The 24,132-nt window shown below is 34.5% G+C and overlaps 1 protein-coding gene across 1 annotated transcript in view; it reads left to right on the top strand.

Moving 5' to 3' along the window:
- TRDN (triadin) overlaps nt 1-24,132 on the top strand; it is a 421,845-nt gene that overhangs the window by 246,948 nt on the left and 150,765 nt on the right. The window contains exons 14-20 of the mRNA XM_054492187.2: nt 43-72; nt 6,455-6,484; nt 7,201-7,221; nt 10,701-10,733; nt 10,856-10,882; nt 13,086-13,112; nt 22,536-22,583. Of these exons, the coding sequence (XP_054348162.2) occupies nt 43-72; nt 6,455-6,484; nt 7,201-7,221; nt 10,701-10,733; nt 10,856-10,882; nt 13,086-13,112; nt 22,536-22,583 (216 nt within the window). The remainder of the gene's footprint in view (nt 1-42; nt 73-6,454; nt 6,485-7,200; nt 7,222-10,700; nt 10,734-10,855; nt 10,883-13,085; nt 13,113-22,535; nt 22,584-24,132) is intronic.

Here is a 24,132-nt window from a genome sequence, read left to right as displayed (position 1 = left end):
ATGGTCATTTCATATGCCTTAACGCTATTTTCATTATTTCAGCAGCAGCTAAAACGGGTGAAAAGAAGGAAGGTATGTTTTATGCAAAATCCCACTGAGCGTTTTGTGAGTACAATTTACCAATATCCTGAGTTGGGTTTTGACTGCTATTCTGTCTCTATTCCCCTTGGATAACTGGATCTATCATGTGCACACATTTTGCATGAATGTGCTTTTTCTACTTCACCTCACACAGAAGGGTGAGCTACTTTTTGAAAGTAATTTTAATCTAGTCTTTCTCAAGATATAAGGAATAAAACGTAGCTTCTCAAAATCCTAGGGCTCCTACTCTGTTGACAGTTTTATCAAATTTCAGAACTATGTAAAATACAGACTCATTCTCATCGGCATTCAAATCAAAGTCTTCTAAGCCTTTGGGGTATATAAAACAGTAGTCAAGTTTCAGTTTCACAGCTTTAGGCTTTTTATCTGTTTTTTTTTTTTTTCTCCCATTGCTCTGCCTCTAGGATTTTTTTGTTCTATTTTTTCTGGCTTATATACCTCTTTTCATTTTTTCTCCGTTTGAAACATTGTCCATAATCAATATGCAATATTGGAAGAGCTTGGGATGAGCTGTGCTTATGTAGATTCAAGAGATCCAGTGTCCATGACCAGCTAAAAAACATATAAAACACTCCTTGTAGGCAGCAAGACTGAAATATTGGTATCAGCTTCAACCCCATTTTTTTCTTTTTCCCCTGACATTTAGTCCTCCAGAATTTTCACTTTTACTGAACTATCCTTTTGTTTAATTCTTCCTATAATAATTAGAACAACTAATCTTCATTCACAGGATCCAGTTCTTTATCTGTGATCTCACATTGCCATTTGTGACCTCATGTTGGTCTTACTAACTTCTCATGTAAACCAGAACAATAATCTCCAAAATCAGTGGTCAAGGACTCCTGTGGGTCTCTGAGAGCTTTTCAGTGGTTCTATAAGGTTGAAATTATTTTTATAAATGATAAGAAGTTTTCATTTGCCTTTCTCACTGTCGTTTTCACTTGAGTTTGCAGTAGAGACTTCTAGAGGATAAACAATGGTAATAATACAACACAGTAAATGCCCAAGCAGATGTGCAAATCCTATTGCTTTCTCATTAAACCAGACATTAATAATAGTCACAAAAGTAATAAAAAAGTCACTAATTTCACCATGTTTTTTGCATCGGGAAGTGTATCGATCATAAAAATATGTTATTTATGTTAACATTTAACAGGTTTATTATTTTTAATAAATGCATAAATAATACCATATTTTAAAAATTTCCTCAGCTTCAATTTTTTAAAATTATAAGTATCAATAGAAAGAAGCTACATAAACAAAAGCTGTTTGGGAGTTTTAATAGTTAAGATTTTAAAGGAGTCCTTTGATGAAAATGAAAAACTTTGATCAAAATAATTAATTTGCCTCTAATATTACCTCTTTCCAAAATATTCAACCGATTTCATTCAACTTTTCATGTCATAACCTATTTAAAATATTGAGTGGCTTTACACTGACTCTGTAGAGTACACTGAATGTACTCTACAAGTCTTAATCTTCAATTAAAGTTTTAAAATTCTTTTTCTGAATTGTCTTTCCTAACTGCCTATTAAGCGTACATCAAGGCAAGGTCATGACCAAGGCCTAAACAATTCCAACAGTAAAGATGCAATGATCCCTTTTGAGATTGAGACAATTCATTACTTTCATAGCAAAGGTAAGAGTAGCTAGAGGTTCCAGCTCTCCAAGGTTGTTGCCCCACACACCAAAAAGGATGAAGCCCAAACAAAAGGGGCCGGATAATGCAACACAAGTTGGGGACACGTCATTGCTGAGGAGCTAATCCAGACTACAGCAAAATGATTTTGTGGTCTGCAGCTCCATTCCAGGCAGCTTTAGGCGGAATCAGGAGGTGATAAGAAGCTGCCTCTTGACATCCTCCTGGGAGACATAGGGAGCCATGTGGGAGGTGGTCTCACAGCAGGTCTTTACAAGCCTCCCTTCTTTCTATGTTCTGGGAGAATCACAAAGCATCCTACCAAAACTTAAATTAACTGTGGTTCAAAACTTTACCTGCATGGCCTGTATGGATATGTGCAAAGTTGCCAGGACATCATGGTGAGCTGTTATCCGATACTCTCACCCAGTTTCTTCCTTTATCATCTTCATCTATACCAAGTCGTTCTCTATTTTACATGTACAATGTGGCATCTTGCCTTTGTTCTTGCTGTTATCCTAACAGAGCTTATCCTTTTTCCTTCTATAAATATTCATACATTTTCCTGTCTCTGAGAAGTCGGTCTGATGCTACCAATTAAAAATACTTTCCTGCATGTATAATCTCTCATTTGTATCTCTCTATTATTATTTATTTCTTGCCACCTTGTACTTCATGTTACTTGTGTTTATTTTCCTATTACTCTAATTGACTTAAGCCTTTTGTCTTAAGGGACCATGTCCAATTAACTTTTATCCCTTATGGAGGACGAGCACGTTTCCTTGGTTTGCACATTTCTAAACAAATATATATTCTATGCATGCACCAGTAATATTCAGGACTCAAGATAAATATAACACCCAGAAGAAATATGAATAGGTACCTGTTTTCTCACAACACAGGCAAGGAAAGATTTTTTTTTTAACTACTAGGAGGTATATTCCAGTGAGCTTTTTAGGTTTGGGAAGTTATAATCAGCTATTGACTGTTCTTCTTAGGTGTGTGTAATCACTAGCTGCTCCTTGAAGCAGATCCTATGAGCAGATCCAGGTAGATCTTATTCATCTAAACTCAGATTTAGTGATGAATTCCTAGCAACCTGAATTCTAGGAATTCCAGGTTATCTTCAGAAAGATAGAAATCCACTAAGAACCAGCCAGATGAGATTTATTTTTTACTATAACTAGAGAAAATAGAGCTGAATACATGTGAGAATTAGTCCCTAGTTCTATGGCTTCCAGATTCAGACCCGAAGATAAATCATGCTGAAAAACAAAGCAAAATTCCTAGTATTGTAATTGACTAAATTTGTCAATCAGGCAGGTTCCACGAAGGAGATAGGATAATTCAGTACTAGCACTAGTAGGCTATCAGAAAATTAACTTTTCCCTTCAATATATAAATTGGTATTTCATTTTCTTTCATTTTTTTTTCTTTTTTTTTTGAGATGGAGTCTCGCTCTGTCGCCCAGGCTGGAGTGCACTGGTGCAATCTCTGCTCACTGAGAGCTCTGCCTCCCAGGTTCACGCCACTCTCCTGCCTCAGCCTCCCGAGTAGATGGGACTACAGGCACCTGCCACCATGCCCGGCTAATTTTTTTGTATTTTTAATAGAGACGGGGTTTCACTGTGTTAGCCAGGATGGTCTTGATCTCCTGACCTAGTGATCCACACTCCTCGGCCTACCAAAGTGCTGGGATTACAGGCATGAGCCACCGCACCTGGCCGGTATTTCATTTTCATCTGGCATCACTTATGAACATAACAGGCCTTACTTGAGACACTGCTACAGATGAGTGATGGATTGAACAGATTGCAAACACATCACTGCTTTTAAATCACAGGTGTTGGGAGCCTCAATGTTCTTAAAAGACTACTGCCCAGATTACTGGGCAGGGGAGTATATTGACCAAGTAAGCCTTTGTAATGTTATAAGCTGTTTGAGCCAAGAATGCTGAAAGGGCATAATGAAGTTTAGTAGCATGAATATTACCAGCTAGTGTTAATAGCTCTTCAGGATCAGTATGTGATCTTTGGACTCCAAGAACTATATTTTTAAGTTGCTCTATTACTTTAGGTCTATATTTCTGTTGCACTGTTGACTCCAGAAGAAAATACATAACTTTATCATGACATTTGGAGTTTCATTTGCCTGACCCTGGACTTCATATTATGTTTTATTCTTTCATTTTAATACAATTGATATCTGATAAAATATATTATTGATTCTTATTATTAGGAAATAGAAAGGCAGATTAAAATTATAGATATTCTATAGTTACATTTATTATATTGAAATTTCTGTACATATTCCATTCCAGTATCTGGTCAGAGAACATAGGGATTGGAAATAATCTTGTTCTAATATGCCATGTTTTATCTTCTCTGTGTTCCCACATTTCCCCCAAACTTCAGATTGAATTTATTCCTAGATGATCATGTTCTCTTCATAATCCTCCTGTGCTTTTCCTACTGGTTATATTCTGGACTCAAGAGGTTGTTCAGTGAGGAACACGCAACTGCTTGGGCAGGCAGAAATCCTATTTCAGTATACTGGAGTCAAACTAATTGATAACTTACAATGGACATTGAACTATCAAGTTCATACCTTAAGCTGTTGTTATAAGATTCTTATGTCTCAAGTAGAAGTGGCCACTGCATATTGTTAATATAAAACTGTTTTATGTCATATTTTTTCTGTATATTTGAATTGCTTGCTTATCCAATTAAAATAATTATTCAGGAAGAAAATGAATGAGAAAATGTTTGCAAAGCACATATGTTTCAGACAGCAAATGTAGCCTACTAATTTAAAATTCCTGATGACAAACTGAATAGCAAGAATATTTTTCAGATTGGTTTTCAGAGCTGGGGTTAATTAAGAAAAATCTATTCTAAAATTATTTTCATTGTAGTGTGCTGGACACAATACTGTTTAACAAATGATGAATAAGTAAATGTTTTGTCTCAGAAATCGATTATTTTTTAAATCAAGGTTTTTTTCCCCTTACAAATGAAACATATTCGTGTTACAGAAAAATTTGAAATTCAGAAAGTGAGGTAATGAAATCTTGCCTAATTATTTAATCTGTCCACAACTACCATTAGTATGTTGGCATATTTTCTTCTAATCTTTCTTCATACACACTCACATGCACACAAAAAGTCATTTTATGTTATGCTTTTATTTTTATTTTGCATTACTTAATTTATCTTATTTAGTTAATATTTTCCAGCTTGTGGCATAATTAGCAAAACATCATTTGAATAATTGTGTATTTTTCTATTGTGTGAATATACCACAAATTCATCAACATTCTCTTATTGTTCAGAGGGTAGTGTTTAATATTCCCATTACTGAGAGACACAAAGCAATATCATGAGAAAAGCATTTCCCTAAATATATATTTTTATGATAATATTGCTCTTTTTCTCTTTGGATTTCTAGAAATGGAATTACCACATCAAAAACTTGTTAATTTTTATGACTTTCTGGATTCTTTTCTTAGTTTGTTTCCTAAAATATGTTTCTAGCTTATACATCTACAGAAGTGGAACATTACCTTCACCACAATATTATTGGCACTGATTATTATTTTTACATAAAACAATTTTGTTGACCATCTAACTGCCTTTTGTGAAGAGACAATGAGTCCATTGTCATATCCAAACATTTTACTTCCCTTTCTTCATCATGGAAGTGAAGCCGTGATACCACCACACCACTGTAAGGCACAGAAATCCATTAACTTGCAAACTATTAGTGAATGTCTACTGTTCTAGTTTCCAAGCCAGATAATTGTAAGCCAGAAAACAATTTAGCTACCTTTTGCAGGTATCAATTCATAGTTCATTATTATGGTTCTAATTTCAGTAATAGAGAATTTAAAAATTCTTACAGAAACAGTAAAAGAACAAAGAAGATTAAAAAATAAAATATTCTAAGCAAAAATTCAAGCTCAGGTGCTTCAATCTTAAAACAAATAAGCTTAAAAACCTCTTGTTTTCATTTTCAAGTAGTAGGAGCACAAAGTTTCATGGCCTAAATAATAGAAAATAATAAATTTATCAGATCTAGGCTGAATGCCCATCTACTATAAATGAAATAGATGTCTTTTGACCACTAAATAGACATTACTACATAACAGTTATAAATATAATGCTGTATTCATCAGTAACCCATGAGTCAACAGTAATCTATTTCTTTTCCATTACCATAAGAATACCTGAATATCTATATTGGAAGTATATTGATTATTCAAAGACAGTGCAACATAATTCACCTGGACTGACTTAGATTGAACAAATGAAAGTTTCAAGTTAACTTCATGAACTCCTAAGCATCTTTATGGAAACAGAGCATATATTTACTCAGTTTGATGTTCTATTAACAGGTTATTAACTTATATAGGCAAAACAAAATTTCCTTATAAATTATATGTGGGTATATTTTCCTTTATATTCTTCAATGTTTTATATTCTTTATAAAATATTAATATAAGATATTTTATAAAGAGTTTCTCACTCCTGCTTCACTCTAATACTCATTCCCACAAAACAGAACAGTTTCTAAGTCTCATATTCTAGAAATATACAAATGATCAATTTGTTGAATAATCAATTTTATTTGATTGTTTATAGAAATTTGTTGTGAGCTAATCAGCTGTTGATTTATTATATCTGTTTTATTAATAATTTATCTTTGTGTTTTCAGATTCCAAGAAAACAAAAAAACCCGCAGAAGGTACTGGACATATTTCTTTTTTTCTGCCTTATGTTTGATGAACCGTGAAATAGCATATCTTCTTAAAGGATTGATGTAGAAGAAGGAATTATGTGTGGGATAGAGGAGAAGAAAAAATGATTGAGATTGAGAGAGAGAGAGAGAGAAAGAGCCAAATCTATTCTGACAATACTGCTATGAGAAGTATTTGGCAGTAATAGAAATAAATACTGCATATCCTTTCACAGTAATTGTTTCCAAAGAAATGTTTAGTTGACAAGAAATTGAAAAATTTTCAGTATCAAACATTTATTTTAATAGAAAGCACACACTAAATTACTTTTTGGTAGACTAGCATCAATTAGGAACTGATTTGTTCCTTTCAGTCTTGAATAATTCATTTGGCAAGTATACCTGTGCCTCCTAGACTTGTTCACATAGTGTTTTTATGTGTTTAAGAGACTATTACATATCAGGTGTAAATAATTTAAAATGGTTAAACAGTATAATCCTGGGTTAATTTATTGTCAAATAATATTTGCCAATCAAATTATGGAAGTACCTACAGTAATTAACAATACCTCAGAGCCTCACTGTGAAATTTCACCTCATTATGAAATTTAAGGAGAGAAAATTGGAAGGAGGGTTGGGAGAAATTATAGTCTAATCAATATGTAGGGTAGTACATTTTATCTTTAAAGTTTTAAGAGCAATGATTTTGTTTGCATTTCTTTCAGTAGAACAACCCAAGGGAAAAAGTAAGGAAATGCATGCAGTGTATTTGTGTACTTTTTTTTTTACTACTATTATTTGCCTGCTGCTGTATTTAGACCTGCAATTTTGAATCCGCCTTTCCTATGTTTTATGCATGTGAACTCTGTTGTTTTTTGTCCAGGTGAAAAAATACACAGTCTGGGGGTTAGAGTGGACTGAGAAGCATAGTAATCATTTTTAGAACTCTTTCTCAAGCTCATGCAATCATCTAACAATACTCTTGACGGGCTTGTAATCAAAAGTAAAACTGCATTCCATTTACCCAAACTGACTTATGTTTTTGTAAATTTAGTCCTAATCTGGTTAGTTGTCAGTCCTTTGAAAATTGACTAGAAGTTCTTTTACAGGCTAGTTTTACAACTTTTTTTCCTATCTTTCTTTTTGTAATCTGTAGATATTTTGGCATGCCCATGTGATATATGACATTTTTCCCATAACATAATTTCCCTCCTACACTCACTATGAGCTCTGTCTAATAGCGTTGCTATTCAGCCTCATCCACTGTTGCTTTAATACACTATTAAGACTGTGTGCTAACAATTCAGTCAAGCTCAATAACTTAAGGTATGTCTTTCACAAATATAGGTTCTCCTCTGAAGAAAATAAGATATATTTAACAGAAGAAAGCAAAAAAAAAAAAAAAAAAAACACCTAACCTTATTCAGTGTACTATTAAAAATTAGCACATTACCAGCAATATAGATTTTAAGATTCTAGTGATATCAAAAATGTTTTAAAATATATACCAATTAAAATATATTTATGTGTTTTGGCCCTACAAAAAGTAAGGATGCTGAGACATTCAACGTTGTAAAAATAATCTAAAATGCCCTGTGGAGACACTCGTGAAATTATACTACAACTCAGCCAGGGGGAGCAATCCATCTATAGAGAGTTCTCTCAGTTCCAGATTTATGTGTGTGCAGAGCTACTGATGAGTACTGGCACAGAGATACAGAAAGCACTCTATAAACGCTGCACCAGCAGGAAAATGGAGAACAACTGGAGATTTGAAAAATAGTATTAAAGTACATATAGAGATAGCCTTAAGGCCCTTTGTTACAGTTTATATGATTTAAAAGTTCCTGCAGACACTGCAGCTCCTTGGCAATCTTCAGGGCACTGATGCACTTAATAAATAAACAAGCCTTTTCACGCATTCATTCACAACCCAACTGTTTCCCTCCTTGAGAAGGTCCGCTGATTGTGACTTGGGCAGCAATAAGGAGAAGAAATAGTTTTCTTCAAAACACCTATCAATTCTTTTCAAATTCACTCATTTGCTATGGTTTATCATCTAGGCTTGCTTTTATTATTGTTAGTGTTGTATCTTTGAATTTCTTTGATTTGGATTTTTTATCTTGAGGGTTGCTTTACTCAGTGGTACACTCCAATTTTATATTTTATTTTGCTTCTACTTTTCCAATAATCACAACTTAAAGGTTGTTCACTTTTCAGATATTTTTAATTATGGTTAAGGGAAACAGGATGAAAAGTACAAGAGACCATCCTGTACATTTTGTAAATGTTTGTGAGCTATAATTTTTTTCAAAATAAAAAGTAAAAGAAAGAGACCTCAAAAATCAACCATAAACATGATTTTGCAGTCCCTGCAGAGTTAAAGGGTAAATCAATGTATACTTACTAAGGTAATTCAATAATTACACCATGAGCTATCCTATATAATGAACAAATTAGCACAGCTATTTTTCAGCTTTCTGATAACATTGAGGGGACTTTATTATAACATTTAATCTTATATATAGCTGGTATTCGATTTTGATGCATGTCCAAATCTGCTTCTAGTACTTTTTTGACTGTTATCACTGATTGTTTGTGACTGTCATCACAAATTTCTTGGAAGTGTTTTATAATTAGAGCTTCAGTTAAGCAATAAATTAAACAATGCATTTAATTGCTCTTCATTTGCCAGACAATATTTGATAATGTTCTCATTTTGTTTAATTTTAGCTAAATCGTCATAGCTTCTTCTTTTTGACCTGCAACACTTGGTCAAGCCATTTGTTTCATTTTTTTTGTTTTACTCCTTAAAGGCTGTCTTAAAAGAGGATAAGTTGCTCATTATACCATCCTTATTTAATTAGAAGCCTGACTAACAAAATTGTATACTTGAGAAATTGATGTGATGACCGTAGCATTCTATGACACTCTATATTTTTAAAATATAGTTTGTAGAATTCTTTCAGCATGAACATATTCTAGTCTTCAAAATCTATTCATTAAATAAAACTTTAAGAATCTTTCCATTCTTCTTCTTTAAAATATCAGATAAAAATGTGTGTATGTTAAAGTATTTCTTGAAAATCTTCTTTTAAATTAATTTGACAAGGTTGTCAAGGCAAAATAAATAAGAAGAGAAATGTAGATGATAGCACTTCATATAAAATTAGTGCTTGCAATTCTTACAAAATTAGTACTTATTATAATGTAAATGTCAGCTTAATCTTGAGAACAAAATAATGCTTTGTCTCATACAATATTGACAAAAGTAGATTCCAGAAACGCTATATAAAGAGGACTCCAAAAGGAGCATTTGTCCTAAAAGCAAAGCAAATGTTTTACCCTGAAACTTCTTTTTCTATTTTAGTGTCTTAAATATGCCTCACAAAGCCTTTGTCTTAGCTTAACAGCTATTTCTTCCATGTAAGAAGATTCTTAGAAGAGGCAGTCCACATGAAATGTGCTAATCTTCATCTTTCTGAGAATTATTTTAAAATAGCTGCAATAAGGTGGGGTGCTGTGGCTCATGCCTGTAATCCTAGCACTTTGAGAGGCTGAGGTGGGTGGATCTCTTGAGCCCAGAAGTTTGAGACCAGCCTGGGCAACATGGTGAGACTTTGTCTCCACACACACACACACACACACACACACACACACACATACACACTACAAATCTGGCTACACGTGGTGGTGTGTGCCTGTAGCCCCAGCTACCTGGGAGGCTGAGGTTGGAGGATCAGTTAAGCCCAGGAAGTGGAGGCTGCAGTGAACTAGAATTGTCACACTGCGCTACAACTTGGGCAACAGAGCAAGACCCTGTCTCAAAAAAACTAAGCAATTTCTTAAAAAGCGGTAATAATTATCTTTTGTACTTACTATTTTGACTCAAATTTATTTCATATTGATCTAATATAATAGAAAATTTAATTTTTTTCACCCTTTATGGATTCTATTTTATTTTTCTGGTTTATCATCTGTAAAAAATTCAAATTCCTCTAATATTTGGAATATTTTGATGCTGCCCCATAAGGAAACTCCTAAGATAAATGGAAGAAAGAATTATTTTAAGTATACAATCTTAGCCTTTTTATGTAAGCTATTATTAGTTGCTGCAATCTGGCATCAGCACATGCATGTTTCTTTGTGTTAAAACAGTTAAGTTGGGATTCATAAACTTTAGAATAATAATGATAATAATAATAACAATAATAATATGTTTCAGAACAGGAAAAGAAAGAAAAACATGTGGAACCAGGTAACTGTTTTTAAATTCCTCTGTTCTCACAATTTCATAATATTATTTGATTTGCAATTGAATACTTAATTGCACTTGAATGACATAGAATGTTGATTTTTTTTCTTTCCTTTTCGATACAGCAAAGTCACCAAAGAAAGAACACTCAGGTGAGTAAGACCACTGCTGCTGGACTCCAAATACTGATGTCCAGTGTTTATTAATGCTGTAGCCTCAAACAGGTGGTAAGGCAGCGCCAGTAAAGGGTGGGGAGTGCTTCCATCTCAGTGTTTTTTCCAAGTTCTTGACATGGACATAACATCAATGCAGTTTTAGAAAATGAAAGCCAAGTGTTACACCCTTGCTCCTCAGTGTGTGTTCTGTGAACTAGCAGCATCAGAATCACCCAAGAGGTTATTAGAAATGAAGGATTTTGGGCCCCACTCAAGACCTACTGAATCAGAGTCTGCAACTTCACAAGACCCTCAGTGAATTCATCTGTGCAGTATTTGCAAAGTACTCTTTCACAGTTTAGTGTAAAAGCAAAACAAAACAAGAACAAAACACTTTTTGTAAATGCATTATACATTGCTTTGTTTTTAAAATATGGAATAATCATTTCCAGCAAATATTATCTCCTTATTCATAATCTTACTTAATAACATTTCCTGAGTGCTCAAGGGGGTTGCAGTGAGAGCAAAAGTAGATTTTGCCCAAAATATATTTACATTCTGATGAGAAAAAAACTGATTGAGAGTCAAACAACTAGACAAATAAACCTATCAACAAAAACTAAAAGTGCAGTTGCTGTGGATACCAAATTATTGTCTAAGTAGATTTTGCCCAAAATATATTTACATTCTGATGAGAAAAAAACTGATTGAGAGTCAAACAACTAGACAAATAAACCTATCAACAAAAACTAAAAGTGCAGTTGCTGTGGATACCAAATTATTGTCTTGAAGTTTTCTAGCATTTAACCTCCAATTAATCATTTCAAATGAAAATTTCTGAAACCATTTATACTTCCCTCATTTAAAACTATCACCTCTTGATTTTGCCTAACTCCTACTGAAGGAGCTTCACTGAGTTATTTAGTATTGTGTGTGCATGTGTATATAGGTGATCATAACCTTATGTAATACCTATCAGTCATTCTTCCCATTTCATTTTATTTAAATGGAAATATCATCTGCTCAATCTTATTTAAATAACCATGCAAAGGGGCTCAATTGTAGTCCCACCCTACCACAAACTATGGAAAACTACAGATTTGAATCCACATTTATTATTCATTTTTAAAGATTATAAAATACCCTGAGACAGCCCAAGTCTGTTTTAAGTGTCTGTCCAATTACTTCCCATAGCATCATTTTCTTACTTTTATAACATTTCATATGCTGTTAAAATCGTATTATCTTTTCCCTTTTCTACGTTATATAGTCAGAAATTAGAAGAAGCCGACTGTTTTTTCTCTTTATTCCCAGAGCACCTATTGTAATGCCAGGACACATTGGGCACTTGATGATGGCTTATTGAGTGAAGGAAGAAACACCAAATAGAATAATTACATATTTATAAATTTAAAAACTGAAGACTTTAAAATAATTTACAAGATGCAATAATTGCACATTTCAGCATTTCATATTTTCACAGTATTTGACCTTTGGGAAGAAATGTTTTGTCTACTTTACAGGGAACACCCTATTGGTTCAGAGTTGCATTTCCTCAAGCGTAACACATCTTCTCACTTAATGTATGTAAGAAGAAACCTAAGACAGTGCATGCATTATAGAAAGATGGAGAGACATACAGAATGACTACTGGTGTAGCCAGTTTTAAAAATTTTAATAGTTAAATATTACTGTCTAATATTGAACCTGACAAAATACAATAAATTGCTTGAACTTATTATCTATTTATTTTAGTGTGTGATTACAATGCAGCAACTTAGCCGTAATTAGCTGTAGTTCAAAAATTAAAACCATCAATTTGAATAATTTATGAAGTGAACTCGTTCTTTTCACACTATTTTATAGACTTTGAGGAAAATGCATTTGCCTGTATATAAAAAAATGAGATCCTTGGATAATTAAAAATGGAGAGCAAGATGATTGATTTGTGAATGAACATTCTGTGTTGGGAGAAGTATGAATAACATACAATAAAATTCTATAATTCATGGAATATATTTGGATTATATCAGAAAAATGGCACAGTATTATATTTTCCTTTTCTCAGATCTTATTTTTCTTTAGCTTCCAATATTATACACACAATCTTTAAGCAATTAAGATAACCTTAAAATTATTTTGGAAAGAGATAAGCAGACTTGTAATTACTGTTGACCTTATTATTTCTTGTCATTAACAGTTCCAAGTGAAAAACAAGTAAAAGCAAGTATGTTGAACAAAATTTTTAAAGAAGAGCATATTTGAGCAGCTTACTCATTTGAATTTTCTACTATAGACTATGCTAATGCTAATTTTGAGAACGGCTTACCAGCTTTTTGTTATGATTATTTGTTGTGCTGAATATGCCATATTACTTATCCCCATCTTTTCCGTGAATTCATTCTTATTAAAATTTATCTATAGAGCTTTCATTTGTTAATTTGGCCACATCATAACCCCTTTGTGAAGTGTTACATTTTTATTTCTCATTTTGCAGTATAATAAGTGAACTCTTCAGTACACATCAGACTGAATTATCCTAATGATTAATCAGTTATCAAACCAGTAGGCAACCTAATTTGCCTACTATGAATATCCTGTCTCTAATGAAAGGTAGCCCCTCAACATTTTCTTAACCATTGCTCTTGGAATGTGGCAATTCCCTTTTAAGGTTTCTATTCTTGGATTATGAAGTATTAACTGATAACCATAACATACCGTGGCATTTGCAGCAATGGTAACTTTGACACTATGCTTAGGAAAAAATGTTGAGAAATGTTGATATTTCTTAGTTTGATGAAGTACCTGACTGTTATTAATAAAAGTTATTTTAAGCATAATAGAAAATATTTTGTCTTAGGAAGAAATATATAAGTTTGTATGTTGGATTTAGGTCAGTCCTCAGTTCTATGCATGGCATCAATGTGCTTATACATTTTTTGAGAGGTTAGAGGTAAACAAGTACTGGTGATGCTACTAATACATAAAACAAATGCATATGTTATTTAGTGCTGAGGGTTTTTTTTTGTTTTTGTTTTTGTTTTTGTTTTTTTTGATGGAGTCTTGCTCTGTCACCAGGCTGGAGTGCAGTGGCGTGATCTTGGCTCACTGCACCTCTGCCTCCTGGGTTCAAGCGATTCTCCTGCCTAGGCCTCCCAGGTAGTTTTTGAGACATATTATGTCAGTAGATACATCAGATAAAAATTGAAAAATATATTGAGTAGCTTGGTAGGAATGTCTTTTTTTAAAAAAATGTTACAGTTTGAAGTATACACATAGACATTAAGAACTTTACAAGAGAGATTTAACATGAATCTAAAATTCCATTTATATTTCCATGAAAAATTTTAGTTAAATGTAAAGCTGATTGGAACTCTATATTATGGAGTCTTTGCTATGCTGATACTTAGTCTGTAGAAATGCATAATCAAGAAAATATGTCAAACAAATCTGATAATTTTGTAGCACTGGGAGAGAGCTTTAGATTGAAGATTGCTCTGAAAATGAACATCTTCTTCCCAGAAAAATGTGACATATAGATAAAAATATTCATTTGCAATAAAAAAATCTGTAAGTTCTGCTATCTATGAAACAGACTATCCAATCAGGTTTTGAAGAGATCAGCATATTTTGCAGGAAATTAGCAAATTAGCTTGCCAAATCATCTTAAACCCAATATAAGTTTCATAGGAGTTAATATTCTACTCCCTGTACGGTTGAAAGATTTGCACTTGACATGGCCATTATCCTTCAACACAAAAATTAATTTGACATAATTCACAAACTGCTTAAATTATCTGATAACAAGGTGACCAGCCATTTTCCCAACTAAAAATGTATTTTGGCATTGAAGTCATACAGCAGGAGAATTTTTACTCAGCTGCTACATACAGCAGGCAACTTATAAAGTTAATGCCTAAAATGAAAATTACATATCATTACAGATACTACTGAAAAGCCTTTAAATTATCCATATAATATGGTGCACATAGTTTTCTGTATATAACCTGCACATTTGGGATATGATTTTACAGTATGTTAAGTTGTGAGAGCAAATAAGAGTGATAGAGATAGATGATTTAACATAAACTATGTATTTGTGTGATGCAATTCCATAATATTTAAAGGGATAGATGAGATTGACAGGGTTAAAGTCAATCCAAGAAAAAAGTAAAAGGGGATTTGTCATTAATACTGGATTAAAGGAAATAACTGGAAAGTGGATTGAGTTTGTGGTATGGGATTGTTTACTCTAGGTCCTGAGGAAACACCCGAAATCACTGTAGGAAAAATACTGGAGGACATGGACAAGCTTGGGACGTACATCAACTTCAGAATACAGCACATACTAGTCCATTTTCACACTGCTGATAAAGACATATCCCACATTGGGCAATTTGCCAAAGAGGTTTAATGAACTGACAGCCCCACATGGCTGGGGAGGCCTCACAATAATAGTGTAAGGCAAGGAGAGGCAAGTCATGTCTTACATGGATGTTTGCAGACAAAAAGGGAGCTTGTGTGGGAAAACTCCCATTTTTAAAACCATCAGCTCTCGTGAGACTTATTCACTATTATGAGAACAGCATGGGGAAGATTTGCCCCTATGATTCAATTACCTCCCACTGGGTCCCTTCCACAACGTGTGGGAATTGAAGATGAGATTCAGGTGGGGACACAGCCAAACCATATCACAGAGTCTCGTAGTAACATGAGCTTCAAGAAAATGAAAACCTTTCAGATTACTGGTGCAATGCTAAAGAAGAGCACTCCATGCTTCCACATCAAAAGTTATGTGTCAGGGTGTGGTGTGGATGAAGAAAGTATACCTTGGGCTAGGCAGGGATGCTGAACCTAGACTGATAATTTCTGCAAGTCAGCAAAGACTCCTTTCTTTATCACAGTGTAAGCAAAAATACCTCAACACACCCACCTCCCCTACCTACATTCCCCACCATGTGCCTCTCCACACATTGGATAGCAACACAGAGGTTGACAATAAAATTAGTCATTTCCAAGCATGAAGAGGACACAACAAGTAGATGTGTATACTGTAGAGTGCTTCACGGCTTTAACACTGTATATATGGTGAATCTTCAAGAAGAAATATAGTAGACATTGTTTACCAGATGTATGTGACCACATCACCCCTTTCTCTTTCAATGACCACATCAAGGATCATTATTTTTCAGAACCTTGGGTAGCACTGTCCCAGGTCACTTTATTCCACCTCAAGGACCTTAGGGCTGGGATCATGTATTCCATATGCATGGTCCGCCAGCCAGTGGTCAGTTTGAATTTTGAGGAAAATAACCACTGAAGCCCAGGATAAGGCCAAAATATAGTCATTTTTAACTCTGAATCTAATAATCAGGCATTTTTCACCCCTTGATTTTAGCATTGCACAGATTGGGTGTTATGTTCAGCCACCAAGCCTGACTATATTTATCTCCTTAACCACACTTCAGTGTCTAAATGTGTGAGTCAGATATCTATCATCTAATCTACTAATATATGTCAAGATCATTTAGGAGACATCTGTATGCAGAATTTAAAAGTGAAGTCCCATTGAATTTATTCAGTTATATATGTTAGAAGAATATTTGGAGGCAATTGCTCTTAATAAAATTGCATGGTTTTTTTTTTTTTGACTCAGTTTAAGTACTGTAGCATGGAAATGGCAAAAGTCTCTGGGAAGATCTATAGGCCTGAACCAACATGCTTGATATAAAATGAGTTGTCTCTAGACCACACACTGCATGCCAAATATAATCTTGGTTGATCTATGTATGATCTTAGTCAGTTAGAACAGTCTTGGTGTACTATATTGTCCCAGAATAATTATTACTTGCACCTCTTTTCACTTGCTCGGTTTTGTATAATATATTATATAATTACTAATAGTGTCACAGCTGGTGCTGCCAGAATATATTCAAAACAGCACTCATACAGCACTAGAGTGATGATTTTATGAGGTTTAAATACCAGGAAAGGTAAGATGTGAGAGACCGGGGACTGCCTTAGGTGGTAGGCTAAGGCATGCTTCTTGTTTAAAACTATGTGTAAAGATGAGGTTGGTGTCCTGAGTGCCAGCCCCAAACTGAAAATGCCATGGTTCAGAGTCCAAGAATGTTCATCAAGGTTGACACAAAGAGCTGGACTGATGAATACTGACTGATGAATACCTAGAAGTAAAATCTAGGTTCAATTAAGACATGAAGAGGTAGGGGAGAAAGGGACAGGGTTTCAAATGGGAAACCAGAAATAAATTTTAGTATTTAAAAGTGACATAATGAACACAGCAACATGGCACTATAAAGCATGGCTATTGAGATCAGGACTATGTGTCCTAAGTGTTAGTAATAAAGCAGCCCCCAGATATTGTATTATAAAGGGTAGAATGGTATTGGTGTAGATATAAACAAATTTCCCAATAGGATGGAAAAAAAGAGACTTAAAATACATCACACTTGAGCAAAAATCTGACATAAGAAAAAGCAGCCGTTTCAGAAAGTCAGAGTGTGGATAGATTATTTTTAAATGTTGCGGATATAGCTGGCATTCCATACAAAAATATAATTTATTCTTATTTCATACAATTCTAAAATATCAGTTCCAAATGGTTCAAGAACTTAAATACTAAAGGCAAAACATGGCATAGTTTTTTTTTAACCATAGGAAAATACACAGTTTCTTGAAATATGGGAGGATTTGAAAAACTAGATGTTCAAAATTCTAGTCGTACATTTAATAGCTGACATTTTATTGTATTAAAATTATGATCTTCAATTTATCAATAAATGCAATAAAGAAAGATAATGGACAAGGCACAAACTTGTAAAAATACTTGTAACATATTTAAATAGCAAGAGATTAATAGCAAAAAATAGATGAACAACTCCAAAAATTAAAAAAAAAGACAAAGACCTTGATAGACAATGGGCAGAAAAAAAAATGGGCACTAGATATAAGACTGCATTACAAAAAAGAAAAAATGCCAATGTTCTATAAATGTATCAAAAGATGTTCAACCTCTAAGTAATAATGGAATTGTACTTAAAAGTACAAGATAGTATTTTACATGAGACTAAATTTTCAAAATTAGGGAATAGGCTTATTCTGGTGATGGCAGTGATACGGAGCAAAAGAAACTCTCCCATATGTTGCTGACATGAATGCAGAATTTAGGGAGAAAAATGTGTCATTTATCTAGGGTACATGCCTAGCCATTTCACTTCTATGAAAATTATTGCACATGTGCAAAAGGAGACACATGTGCAGGAATGTTCGTAGCAGAATTATTCAGAAAACACAAAACTGGACGTGACCTAGTGTCCACTGGCAGGAGAATAAATCCATAGTTTGTAGACCAAACATTGGAATGCTAGACAACAGTTAAAGTTAATCAACTACATCTACTCATATCAACATAGTTATATCTCAAAAAATCACACAAATTAAATAATACAGTTTAATTTATATAACACTAAATATTATAATTTAATTTAATTTATGTAAAATTATCTTCCCTTTATTTAGAGACAAATACATGTAATAAAAACCCATACAGAAAAATAAGGAAAAATTATTACAAAATATAGAACAACTGTAACTTCGAGATAAGCAGGCAGTGCTAGTAGGACAAGTAAGAAGTTTCAAAGGCCTTGGCGATATTCTATTTCTTAGGTGTGCAGGAAGTTACAGAGGTGAACATTCTTTATTGCTATTCATTAGAATGTGCACAAATGTTATATGCCTTCTGTTTATATGATATCTTTCACAATAAAACAGGTTTAAAAAATAGAGAGTGAGAGGATAGCAGTGCTGACATTGAGTGTAGCAGCTCTATGCTACACTCAGCTCTATGAGGTAGCTGAAAATGTCACATGGAATTGAAGGATGTGGTTGTCTGTGGCTCTAAAAAGTGACATGAGACATTGTGAAAGCATCAGTGAAGGAGAAAACTGATGAGGGAGGAGATCGAAGCAATACTGGCAAGAACAAAGGCCTTGACTTGGCTAAAGGAGATGAGATCCAGAAAAAAATATGGAAAGATTGGTACTAAAAAGGGGCAATCACCTTTTGGAACTGGAAGGAAAAGTGGATGAGTATGTGCTGGTGTGGTAGTGGAACAGTGATGTAGTTTAGTCTGCCCCTATTTTCTCTATGAATTTCTCAACAGCAGCTTACTTTTATGTTGTAGGATGTTTAAGGAGGGAAGAGAATATTTTAAACATTTGTTAAGAGTATGAGAAAGCAACTTTATTGGGTCTGTGGTAATATTACTGGCCAGTGCTAAGTGATCTCATAAATGTGATCCACATTTGAAGTGAGGTCTGCTGCAGGGTGGGGGTCTTCCTTCAGCTTCGATGACTGCTCAGGTGGTAGGCATAAAGTACATTTGGTGTTTTGTCAGACGTAGTGGGTTGATTTGTGCCTCCCACCAAAAGATATGTTGAAGTTCTACCCTGGTACCTATGAATGTGACCTGATTTTGAAATAGGGTCTTCATAGATGTACTCAAGTTAAGATGAGATCATGCTGGATTTGGGTGGGCCCTCAATCTGATGACTGGTATCCTTAAAAGAAGAGGAAATTTGGGACACACAGACGCATACAGAAGACTGCCACATGAACATAAAAGCAGAAATTGCAGCAATGCAGCTTCAAGCCAAGGAATGCCAAGGGTTCCTGGCAACTAGCAGACTCTAGGAGGAGGCAAGGAAGGATTCTTCCCAAGATCCTTTAGAGGGAGCTTTCTAGGGTCCTGCCAATGCCTGAATTTTGGACTTCTAGCCTCTAGAACTGTGGAAAAATATATTTGTTTTGTATTTATCTACCCAATAGTTTTAAGGCAGTCCTAGGAAATTAATACAGCAGATGACTATAACAACAGAAAATACGTGAGCGATATAACTATGGCTCATTTATGCATAAGCTTGGTAAGAAGTAAAGTGAGGATATGAGGAAAATCTTGAAAAATGAGAAAGTGGCAAGAACAAGGAATGGAAGTATTAATGGGATCAGATACCGTATACTGGGAGTTCTTGTGTGAGTGAGCTCTAAAGAGAAAAAATGGTGTCAAAGAATAGAATTTTTAAAATCAAAGTTCTGGCAGTAAAGGAAAATTCTGAGGGTACAAATATAGTTGGAAATTACCAGAGAAGTGGGGTCTCGTTTTCTGAATTGAGGAGGCCAAGGAGGTCAGAGATCATGTAGTTGTATGAGTTGTGTATATCAGTGACTCCCAACCCTGGCAAAATGTTAAGAGTATCTTGGAAGTCTTAAAAATACACCAACACTCAGGGCTCACGCCAGACTCATTAACTTAGAATCTCAAAGCTCTGTTGCCCACTCCAGATATCTGAATATCATAGGCTTAGAAAAACTCCCCAGCTTATTCTAAGGTGCAGACAGGGTTAAGAATGATTCTTAATAATATTCATAGTAGTAGTACAGCGGATGATAACTGTGTGCAAAAATAGTCAATGAATGTCAGGATAGGCCACAAGACTGGTTGATGACAACAATGAAGAGGAGTAGAGACTGGTGCAACCTGATAGCATGTACTTCAAAAGAACTGGAGTTTGGAGGAAGCAAGGAGATAATCTATGAAGAGTAAGGAGAAACAAAGAGGATATAAATATGCATTACTTCTATACACCTTGGTATGTGGAGGATGGAAAAGCAAGCATTCTCCATTTTAGAAGACTACCATTAGGAGGGGATACAGTGGCCTTAGTGAGCTAGGATTTGATTAAAGGAAGAAAGTAAAACGAACATTCTGAGAAGAGGCTGAAGATACAGGAGTGAGTGCTGCTGATGGACAGAGGACACAGAGGAAGGGATTTGGAAGTAGGTCAGCTTCTAGGAGAAATACAGAGCCATATGGACCTGTTTTCTGCTAGAAGGCTGAAACTCATGGTAGTAACTGAGGTAAGTAGGGAGGGGACTCACAGTAGGAATAGTCTGGACTGATTCATAGGGGAAATTTGGTAATCAGTTTCCAAAGTGCGGTCTGAATCAGGAGCCTAAGCATCCCCTGGGAGCTGGTTAGAAATGCAGGTTCTCAGAACGTGCCTCCGACATACCGAATCAGACCTTTTGCGCTCAGCATCTGTTTCAATAGCCTTCCAGCGTGAACCTGATGCATGCTTAAGGTTAAGAGCCATTGATCTAAAGTCTTTACCTGGAAGGTATAAAACAGCCAGGAGTCTGTTCAGTCTTGAAGCTCAGGGTATTGAGATAGCTCGAAGAAGAGGTTTATTTATGTCACTTCTTGCCTAGGTTTAAATTGTGACTCTTGGGGCATCTATCATTGTGGAATTAAAACCTGAAAGTGACATGAAGATCTCCTTCTGATGTCTGATGTCTCTCAAAAGCCAGGGTTTTGTGGCACAGAGAGGATGAGGGGTGTAAAGGCTCACCTTGTTTGATTTGGTTGTTCTCAGAGCATCAGTGCTGAGCATATATGGGTGAAGGGTGATACAAATAAATACCAATAAGAATAAAAATAAGAATATATATGACCAAGGGGAACAACCTCAACTAATCAAAAGTTTATAAAATGAGTAAATAAGACTTCGTGAAAATTCACGAGCTTATTATTGTTATCATTATTTTATTTTATTTTCCTGTAGACTAGAGAAAACTTTGACTTTAACTAGCTTTGATTTGTGGTCCAATATTCTGTCCTAGCCCCAACAGTTCAGACTATGACTTCAGGGCAGCTCTCCTATCTTCCACTCTAAGTATTTAGAGAAACCAAAAGGCCACTTTTCATCATTTTATTCTCTTTGTCTCTCTTGAAGAAATATTCAAATGAAATTTTCTATAATATTACAGCTAATCTTTTACAATGTAAAACTAATTCATTGAGGTCAAATATTGCTTGCTTGCAATCAGTATTAAACAACTTTTAACAGACTCAATCATGATTAAAAGCTAAACAAACAAAGAAGCCCTTTTAAATGCTCTTCCCTATAATTCATATGTAACTTAAAATTTGTAGACTATGGCCAGGCGTGGTGGCCCATGCCTGTAATCCCAGCACTTTAGGAGGCTGAGACAGGCAGATCACCTGAGGTCAGGAGTTCGAGACCAGCCTGGCCAACATGGTGAAACCCCATCTCTACTAAAAATACAAAAATTAGCCGGGCATGGTGGTGGGTGGTTGTAGTCCCAGCTACTTGGGAGGCTGGGGCAGGGGAATTGCTCAAACCTGGGAGGGAGATGTTGCAGTGAGTCGAGATTGTGCCACTGCATTCCAGCCTGGGCAACAAGAGCCAATCTCCATTAAAAAAAAAAAATGTAGACTAATAAATTAGTATCCCATTGTATTGAATGTGGCCTTAATTTTAAGAACCATTGATCTAAAGTCTATGGAATAGGCCACCTTCTTTTATGGTCACTACCTACATTTTTAAGATAATAGAGTTGCACCTTGGAAGGGAATTTCTTTATTGCTATTTAAGGAAGTTTATTAATTGAAAAAAACATATAAGCACTTTGTATTTTGGCTTTCTCTACAGCTTGCTTTGCTCTCGTGTGCAACATACATTTTATCTTTAATTTTATTCTCAATTGTATAAGATGTGAATTTGGCATCACTAATATCCACTTCTCATTCCTTTAATATCTGAACTTGCAGAAACTGAACGAGCCAAAGAAGAGATTGGTGCTGTTTCAAGTAAAAAAGGTAAATGCAGCTTAAAGATAAAGATGTCATAACTATAACTTATTTCTGCTAAGGTTTCTAACAATGTATTGTTTTGTGCTTAGAGAAGAGCTCTATTTATTGATTTTACTGGTTCGTTGATATAGAAACAAACCTATTTTGCACAAGATTTTATCATTACTGTTCTAAAGCCTATAGTTTTATTCCTTTAGGACCATAAATTAAAGCTAGTTATGCTAGTCAAATTGCAAGTTAATTTTGAAAAATTATAGAAATGTAACTGTTTAAACTCCATAGGATCCCCATCATCTGGAGAGCATTCTAGTACAACATACTGCCTTAAGAGACTAGGAATCGAACAAATGAAACTTTAACTAAAAGTACTCGCATGAACAAGATTCACTTTGTTCGAGAATGGTATAAAATTATGAAATGTATTAGATGAGATGCTGACTTGGAGACATTTTGCTTTAAGACATATATTGGGAAGTCTGAAATGAAGTAAATAATGTAGCCAATGTCTTTGGAAGTATATCAAGAGACAATTTAATAAGCCTATCCTCAACATACACTTATGCATACACACACACAAACCTACACACATACCCTTACACTCATACTCCACTAAAACCACTTCTCCTAAAAGACTATTTTATTGCACATGCTTTATAAAGAAAACATATAACAGGATTGTAGGGAGATATAAAATATATATGACACATATTCACATACTCAATCCCAATGTATACATATGAATATAAATGAATACAGGAATGTAACTTAATATCTAATATAAATTTATGTTTATTGATAAATACAATATAAATTAATGTCAGCTATTCTATAAATTAATTTATTGATTATTTTATATATACATATATCTCTAAGGGAAAGCAACACAAATTAGATAATGAATTCTTTAAGAAAAATATGAACTGTATTTGCAGGTAATAATTAGAAGCAATTAAGTTATTGAGTTGTTCTCATTGTTCAACTCCCACTTATGTGTGAGAACGTGCAATGTTTGGTTTTCTGTTCTTGTGCTAGTTTGCTGAGAATGATGGTTTCCACTTTCATCCATGTCCCTGCAAAGGACATGAACTCATCATTTTTTATGGCTGCATAGTATTCTATGGTGTTCAACCATTGTGGAAGACAGTGTGGCAATTCCTCAAGGATGTAGACCAGAAATACTATTTGACCCGGCAATCCTATTACTGGGTATATATACCTAAAGGATTATAAATCATTTTACTATAAAGACACATGCACATGTATGTTTATTGCAGCACTATTCACAATAGCAAAGACTTGGAACCAACCCAAATGCCTATCAATGATAGACTGGATAAAGAAAATGTGGCACATATCCATCTCTCTTTTAATCTCAGAGGTAGTGTGTCTCCTTCTCTTCAAGACCAGTTTCCCCAGTTTTTCCTTCCAAATCAGTCATCCATCCCATTTTGTGGTATCCTCCTCTTTCTTGTTACTGGCATTGTTCCTCATCTTGGAAATGTTTTTTCTCTGATTCAAAATTACTTCTTTTCCTTGATTTACACCTCTCTCTCTC

The sequence above is a fragment of the Pongo pygmaeus genome, chromosome 5, assembly GCF_028885625.2.
Source record: "Pongo pygmaeus isolate AG05252 chromosome 5, NHGRI_mPonPyg2-v2.0_pri, whole genome shotgun sequence".
NCBI classification, from domain to species: Eukaryota; Metazoa; Chordata; class Mammalia; order Primates; family Hominidae; genus Pongo; species Pongo pygmaeus.
This window is presented reverse-complemented; position numbering and strand designations above follow the sequence as displayed.